Below are 8,703 nucleotides of genomic sequence, written 5' to 3'. Positions count from 1 at the left end.
AAAAAAAAAAAAAAAAAAAAAAAAAAAAAAAGGAATCAATTCATTATGTAAGTTACAAATTTAGGCATACAGATTGAGCATCCCTAATCCAAAAACCCAAAATCTGAAATACTTACTGGTCCCAACCATTTTGAATAAGGGATACTCAAACTATATTACTCTCCTAAAATGAGGCTTACCTGAGGAAAGGAAATAATTCCCTGCTATCTAGAGTTAATTTCTCAAAATAACCAGTAAAGTATTTAACATGTAAATAGCTGCAGAATACCTAGTAGATACCATTAATCTACACTGATGGACCTTATTTGTAAACCACTCTTTAACACATGAAAACTCCATACTGATAAGAACAGACTGTCCCCATCTTAAAAGCAGAGCATGTTCCACAAGTCCAGGTATAAAGTGGTTGTTTGGGATAGGGAATCGCTGCACAGGTTATCAATCCTGGTCAGGGCCCAGACCCTGCTCAGGGCAGTTAAAGCCTTCTTGTAGTTCTGATAAGCAATCGTTGACAAAAGTGAGTTTGTTTCTCTCACAGAATATTAAGTATTTTCATAGTCTTATAATCATAACCACACCAGAGAAAGACATAATGGGAAAGAACAAGAAAGAAAATAAAAATAAAACAAAAATGTAAAGACAGAGGACATTCAAGGCCCAAGGCGTCACCTCCAGACACAATGGCGCCTTCTCCAGGATGCTGGGTCCAAGCCTCTCTGGTTTCTATGTCTTCAGTCTGAATGTCTCTTTCAACATTATCTTCATTATACTGAACATATGCCTTAAAAACAAAGGTATGGAGAATTAACATTTGATAATAAAAACAATTATAATTTTTAAAAGGTTAACACAAGTCTTTTTCCTTGTGTCAAAATCAGTATTATCATATAAATAATGATAACACAAAGGTTGCTTGTGTCTCAAATATTTGATAAACACAGGCCTAATTTCCAAAAAGTTTCCAAAATCACATCCAACAATTTAGCTTTGGTTTGGAAGCACTGCCTCCTAGCCCACCCACATGCTATTCTCACAAAACATATTGGCACTGCAAAACCAATATAATTTTTTTTATTTCAAAAAGGTACCGTAACAGTGTGTGTCCGCATGTCGCCCCAAAGCCTCACGCAGTCACGGGCGCAGGCTTCTGGAGTTTATGACTGATTCATGGCCCAGTGCTGGGGTTACGGGTGTGAGTGCTACACCTGTCCTGGGGCGGGTAGTTTTCATACAATATAAGGGAAGGAAAGAGGCTTGCTATTCCCTCTGCTGCTCCTCCATTTGGCTCTTGCTGCTTGTGCTGTTTTCCGCCGCCTTGAACGGTTGCCCTGTGCCATGTGCCACTCTGCCTTGGAGCCAGCCAAGTATGGACTGAAACCTCCACAAACTGTGAGCTAAATAAACCTTTTCTTCCTTAATTCTGGCCATCAGGTATTTTGTCTCAGCAACGAGAGAAAAGTAAGCAAGACAGCTACACACTTGAGTGAAGACAGTGTTGTTACCAATACCTGGTGAGATGAGGAAATCAAGGAAAAAGTTAGGTGGTCTACCCAAGGTCAGAGTGAGTTGCATGCAGACTGTTAAACCTGCCAGCTTCCCTAGGTCCATGCTGCGACCCTCCTTCTATTAACAAGGGTTGCTGAGGAGATAATGTGAGATTCATGGCCCCACTATCATGAACATATGAAAACAGAAGATATGATATCTGACTTCAAACACTTTATACCAGGCTGGGGATACAGCTCTGTGGTGTACTGGCCTACCATGCACAAGGCCCTGGCTTCAATCTTCAGCCCTTAAAAAAAAAACTTTATTCCCTTGTTATGAACTTACACTAATCTCACAACTATTGACTGGCAGTACTATGAGGAAATACAAAACTGCATGGGATAGAGTTAGCAACTTTGGAAAAGGAGAGAAAACTCAGCATAAGTCATCAGGGAAAGGGTCTTGGTCCTAGAGAACAGGCCTTGGACATGGAAATATATCAGGCAGATGGGGTCGAGGGAAGGAGGGCAGCATAAACAAGACACGGAGCAGCCTGGCCCAGTGACAGACCAGGAATGAGGGTTCTGCAGAATCAGAGAGGACAAAGTATCACACTGAAAGCACAGGAATTATCCCCTCAAAGATACTTGGCTTATAAATATTTCATACAGACAAGTATGATTCCTCCTTACTCACCCGGAATCTGAGAACCAAATCCAATCTGGACATTGTAGCTTTAAACAAAACATCTGCACCATGTAAAGCTGTACTGAAAGTAGGAACTGCTGCCCCACTGCCTGTAACTGCTGCACAGGAATCATCAATTCACCCTCCTCACAGTTTTTGGGAAACCTTCCGACTGTCTTCACATAATCCCTCCAGCTAATGAGCACCATGTGATGAAGGATTGCCTTTTCCTTAAACTGACTCCACAGAACATTCCCAAACATTTATATTTTAGAACAAGATCCATGGACGCACAAACTGACACTTGCATTTTGTTAACAAGTGAATACACCTTATACTAACCTGCTTGGTATTTTTCTTCCCAAAGTTTCTGATATACATGTCATATTCATTAACTGGTGGTAAATCCAAGAGAGAGAAAGTGAATGAAAAATCCAAGTCAATAAGCCGAAGTAGTGTTGTACTTCTTGACCTTTAAAATAAATTGAAAATGAGACAAAAGTTAAATTGAGTAGCATACACAGGGAGGTGCAGGGGGATGGGAGAAATCATACAGAGGTTATCAGCAAAGACTTTTGTGTGGGTGTGAGCCGGAGGCACTTAGCAGTTGTTAAAAATAACTACGTAAAAACCAGTCACACAAGGATCAAGGATGGGAATACATCATGAACCAAATGTGTGATAAGCCAGTTCAGCACACCCGAGGTCCACAGAAATAGTTATGATGTGTGTTTGCCTGGCAGATACTTTGCTACAGGAGTTGCTCTCTGGATAGAAGAATGACATATTTGTCACATCAGCCAGTGTTATGGTTTGTGTCTAGACGTCCCCACAAAGCTTCATGTATTCATGGGGGTGGCTTTTCAGAGGTGCCTGGATCTAGAGTTTGTGATTGACTGATGGTCCAATGTTGGGATTAAGGGTGTGAGTGCTACACCCGCCCTAGGGCGGGTAGCCTGCATACAGTATAAGGGACAGAAAGAGGCTTGTCACCTCTCTCCATTGTTGCTTTTGCTGTCTTTTGCAGCCATGAACTCTGCAGTTCCTCTGCCTTGGAGCCAGCCAATTATGGACTGAAACCTCTACAAACTGTGAGTTACATAAACCTTTCCTCCTTCAACTTTGGGTGTTGGTTATTTTGTTTCAGCAACAAGAAAAGTAACTAAGACAGCCAGGCAGTGGCAGGCTGCACAGCTGGACAGGTGTCCAGACCTCCCTGCCCTGGATACTGCTACAAACTTGTGCCACAGGACTCTGGTGTCCAGGTGGCACTTGACAGTGTAAATCGCCCACAGCCTCACAAACAGTTGCATCTGTTGGACTCCTCCTCCTTGAAGACTGCCCCTTCACGTGGGCTGGATTCTCCTTTTCTTCCAGACACCCTAACATTGATGCATCCAAGTTAATCTTCTGCTACCTTTCCTTGAACATAAGCTAGATGAGGGCAGAGACCTTTATTTCTTTCATTTATGTTCTTTCACACAGCTGGTGCACAACAACACAACCAGTGAATGAGTGAATGACCTCTGACATCCACAGCCTGACTTGCTCTCCCCTCTCGCTTCCTCCACCTTCCTCTGCTCATCATCTGCAGCTTTGTTTTACCAAAAACTGCAGCTTCTGTTATCTTTTTCTCTGGCCACCACCTCCTAACTTTCCAAGGTACTACCTCCAAAACCCTTCAGGCATGCGGCACCTACCAGTCCACTTTCTCTGGTCTGTCACACCCTCCTGAGTGTGAGACATGAGGTCCTTTTTTGCACACATGTACTTAACTGCTCCAGTGTCATGTACGGGAGACCACTCTTTCCTCAGATGTGCAGCGACAATGCAACTGGGGACCAAAGGGATCTAAGTATGCTCCTGGACTGCCTCTGTCAGGCCGGTCTGACTATCCTCACTCCAAGGACACAGTTCAGTTCTTGGACCTTTAAAACTCATTTTGACATTTGCGTTTAAGGCTTCTAACTATGTTTTCCTCTTGAATATGGTCTTCACCACGTGTAACCTTGACATTTTAGGATCAGCATTTCAGAATGTGTGAAGTCACACATACACACACCCTGCTGTGATTTAAAAAATGGAATGGCATTCACTCTATATAGTATTTATTTTATGAGAAACTGAGGTCCTGCCATATTAAGACTTCTGATTCATGAATATTTTATGGCACCTGTGTTAGTCAGTTTTCCATCTCTGAAACAAAGTACTTAATGCAAGGTAGAAACAACTTAAGGTAGAAAAATTATTTTGGCTCACAATCACAGAGATTCTGGTCGAGGTCACTTGGCCCCATTCCCTGGGCCCACGGGAGGCAGTACATCGCAGCAGAGAGCACGCAGCAGAAGACAGCTGCTCACTCATAGCAGACAGGAAGCAGAGAGAAAGACAGCAAGAGAGGAGGGACCAGCACAAGATACAGTGCCCACACATAAGCCATCAAGGACACACTCCTTCAACTGGCTCCCACCTCTGAGCTTCCATCACCTCCCAACAGACCATCAAATCATGAACCTGTCAATGGACAAATTCACAGCTGAAGGGGCTGCTAGGAAGTGGCCCACCTGGACGAAGTGGGTGAAGGGGGTGGCTTGGCCCTGGCCCTTCCTGTCTCTCTCTGCTCCTGGTGAACCACTCTGCTCCATCATACACTTTCCATCATGATATTCGGCCTCACCCTGATTCCTGCAGTACAAAGCTCTCAGGGCTTCTTGTGCTGTAGATGGCCACTGAGACACAAGGCAATACCAACCAGGCTTGCTCTGCCTGGGGGCCTTGCAGTCTCCAGATTTGTGAATGTGCAACTGTGGCTCCGCCCAAGCCCCAAAAAGGCTGTGGACCCACAGAGTGAGTCTTCAACAGCCAGCCATGAATTTAACCAGGAACATGGGCACCAAGCACCCAGTGCACAACAGCGCGTGTACTTGTACTATTAGCATAGCATCTCAACGGCAAGAGAAACGTAGCACAAGGTAAGGAATACACCTAAACAGGCAACAGGGAAAATGAGGTCCACAGCTCTGTCTTTAAAAGGGTGTTGAAGAAAAGCTTATTAACATTGTATCTTTGGCAAATTTCCCAAAATACCTACTTTTGCTTAAGAGCTTGAGTCCGACTCTTTTGACGGTGTGAGGCTGTTGCAAAATCCACAAAAATTCCACAAACAGGGGCCCTGGAAGGGGAACTGTTTGGATCTATACAAGAATATAAAACTATTTTTAGATATATTTGTGATAATGAAATATTTCAAGCAAAACAAAAATCCACAGTAAAACCATTAGAAGCATATACAACAATCAGGCTCAATAAGCTCTTTATTTGAAACTGATAACAATAAACATCTTTCATGGACAATTTAAGAGGCTGGCTCCTGCCACCTCGTCAGAAACCTTCAGGCAACAAAGCAAATTCTACTGATCATCTCTTTTTTCTTTTTTTTTTTGAGACAGGGTTTCACTATGTAGTTCAGGCTGGTCTTGAACTCACTTTGTAGCCCAGGCTGGCCTCGAACTCACAGTGATCTTCCTGCCTCAGCCTCCTGAGTGCATGTGCCATCATGCACATAGGCATGTGCCATCATGCCTGGCCTGATCATCTACCATATGTACCAATAACACTATTAAGAATTTGAAGCCAGGTATAGTGGCACATGCCAGTGATCTCAGCACTTGGGAGGCTGAGGAAAGAGAATCATGAATTTGAGGTCAGCCTGGGCTACATAACAAGTCTGAGGTGAGTCTGATATACATTGTGAGACCTTGTATCCCAAAAAAATTGTGAAAAATATTTAAGAACATATGTTGGCCACAGTCCTCTGTACCCATCCATTCTGCAAAATAAATGCAGTTCTCCCTTAATCATGGTTTCACTTTCTGAAGTTTTAGTTACCCACAGCTGACCGGGGTCTGAAGGCACTAAGGGGAAAATTCTAGGAATAAGTAATTGATCAGTTTTACACTGCATGTTATTCTGAGTAGCACGAGCTAAGTCCCACTGTCCCTCTTTCCAGTGTATCCACTACCCATGGGTTAGTCACTCAGCATCCCTCTCAGTTACCAGATCCACTGCTGCAGTCCTGCAAGGCTTATACTCAAGTGACCCTTCTTTTACTTAATAATGCCCTCAAGCACAAGGGTAATGGTGCTAGCCATCCAGTTGTGCCAACGAGAAGCAATAAAGTGCTTCCTTTAGTAAAAATTCTTGATTTAAGGAAAGACTATATGCTGAGCTTGCTAAGATCTACGGTAATGAAGAATCTTCTCTCCCGAAAATATGAAAGAGGAAAAATAAACTCACGCTACTTTTGCTGCTCTACATCAAGCAGCTGTACTTAGAGCCCCATGCATAACAGGGGTCTAGTTAAGGTAGAGAAGGCTTAAGTTTGTGAGTGGAAACACAGACAGAAAACACGTTCCAGCTGATAGCAACAACGGCAACATGTCGTGCCAGGAAGCATCGAGTCTGTGCAGAGACCTCAGAAGGGATCCCCTGAGACGAGGGCACATGCCCTCCTGTAGGGAGGGGTGGTTACAGAGACAGGGACAGATCTGGACTAAAAAATATAAATATCGCTGGGGAAGCCACATCTGCTGATGAAGACACTGCCACATTTCCAGCAGAGCTGAGGAAGCTGCCAAGGAGGAAAGGTACCATCCAACACAAGTCTTCAACTACAGTGAAACAGGGCTCTTCAGGGTGATGCTGCATGGAAAATATAAATTATGAAAATGCCCGGGAGCAGCAAGGCTCAGGATCTAGAGGGTCACATGGACTCTACATGGCAACACCACAGAGCATGGGATGAAGCCAGGCACCATGTACAGGTGGAGAAATCGCATGGCCTCAAAAACAGAAACCACTGAGCTGGGCGTGGTGGCGCATGCCTGTAATCCCAGCCCTTGGGAGGCTGAGGTAGGAGGATCATTGCGAATTTGAGACCAGCCTGAGCTACAAAGTGAGCTCAAGGCCAGCCTGAACTGCACAGTGAGACCCTGCTTCAAAAAGACAAAAAAAAAAAAAACAGAAACCACTGGCCTGTGTCAGTCTACACGTCAGAAAGTGCAGGCACAGCCACCTTGTATACGCAGGGTGTGGTACAGCCTCGGGTTTGGGCATGTACTGAGGGTCTTAGGTGCGCACTCAAAGATGAAGAAGGAAATACAAACCCGTTTAAAGAGTAGAAAGAAATGTAAATCACAACTGAATCAATCACTCACTACGTCACTTGTGCTGCTAACTGCACCACCTTTCTTATGGAATAAGCCAGTCCTCAATCCTCCCCTCTGCTCCAAAGGGTTGCTGCAGTTTGTATTTGTCCACATATTTTTACACAGTTACTGTAATTATACCTTAATCTGTCTTTCATTCCTTGTGGATCTGTATCTGAACTCACCAAGGGCAGAATAAGCAACTGTACCATCCCACAGTTTCACAACCTCCCAGAGCCCTTTCTCACATACATTATCTTGCTCCCTAAGGCCAGCAGTGCTGAGGGTGAGCTCAGGGGACACAGCCATCTGGGCTGGGAGACCTGCATTCAAGTCTCAGCATGTGAGGCCTGCACGATGCGAGGTCACTTCACCCCAGCACTTTTGTCTCCTGTGATCAGAACACCCACCATGCAGATTACGACAAGGACTAGAACAGGCCATGCTTTGGAAGATCAAAGTGCCAACCTGAAAGTGCCTTGAGAGATATATGTTCAAGATTTAAAATTAGGAATCTGGCAGACAGGTCTAAAGTCACAGGATTAAGATTCTAATAATGGAATTCCTGGGACAGAGTGGATACCTCCATGCCGAAGGCCAGCACTTGGTCAATACTCCCTCATCGACCTTGTGGACCATTTACCTCTAGAAGTGCATGAACACTTTAAAACACCACAGTTTAACCTGGTGCACTGCAAAAAGCTATTTATCAAGTGGGTCCTACTGCCTTGAAAAAGACAAGGTGTGCAGTTTATAACCAGATTAACCTCAGGGTGCAGCAGGGCATTCACACAAAATAACACCATGACAGCTGGAGGTGCCCAAGCAGGACACAGACTGTAAACACACTGAGCCACTTGATGGGAGAAATGAAACTGCAGTCATAGGCAACATCCTCAGAACTTAGAGTGTGCCTGGCATGCTTCTAAGCACTTTCTGTATATTAGTTTATTCAATTAACAACAACCTTAAAGAACTGCGTACTAGCCAGCAGGTGACAGGGCCAGGATTTGAAACTCCAGGATAAGGACTAAATGTTAGACACTACTTCCTCTGTCATCAGGAGCATGCTGCTTCCTCCCCATACATCAGCACTAGCTCAGCACAGAGGGCAGGCGGCAGCTCCGAGTAGGCGGCTGGGGGTCTGAGAGCGAATGTTGCTAACCTCTTCTGCTTAGGGTGGAGAGTGCTGATCCAGTAAGTCAGACATAGGCAGCTAGGCTGCTAAGCATCAGTGCAGGAGATGGGTAACTAAAAGGGTCACTACAGATCTGCTGAGAAAAGCAAAAGCAGGGCTGGGGATTTAGCTCAGCGGCAAAGC

General features: G+C 44.5%; 1 protein-coding gene across 1 annotated transcript in view; it reads right to left on the bottom strand.

Moving 5' to 3' along the window:
• Positions 1-8,703, bottom strand: part of Wdr60 (WD repeat domain 60) — a gene marked incomplete in the record, with an annotated part of 68,333 nt that overhangs the window by 32,982 nt on the left and 26,648 nt on the right. The window contains 3 exon segments of the mRNA XM_013509671.1: positions 670-781; positions 2,518-2,647; positions 5,267-5,369. Coding sequence (XP_013365125.1) covers positions 670-781; positions 2,518-2,647; positions 5,267-5,369 — 345 coding nt within the window.

The sequence above is a fragment of the Chinchilla lanigera genome, unplaced genomic scaffold, assembly GCF_000276665.1.
Source record: "Chinchilla lanigera isolate Chin_1 unplaced genomic scaffold, ChiLan1.0 scaffold00178, whole genome shotgun sequence".
Taxonomy (NCBI): Eukaryota; Metazoa; Chordata; class Mammalia; order Rodentia; family Chinchillidae; genus Chinchilla; species Chinchilla lanigera.
This window is presented reverse-complemented; position numbering and strand designations above follow the sequence as displayed.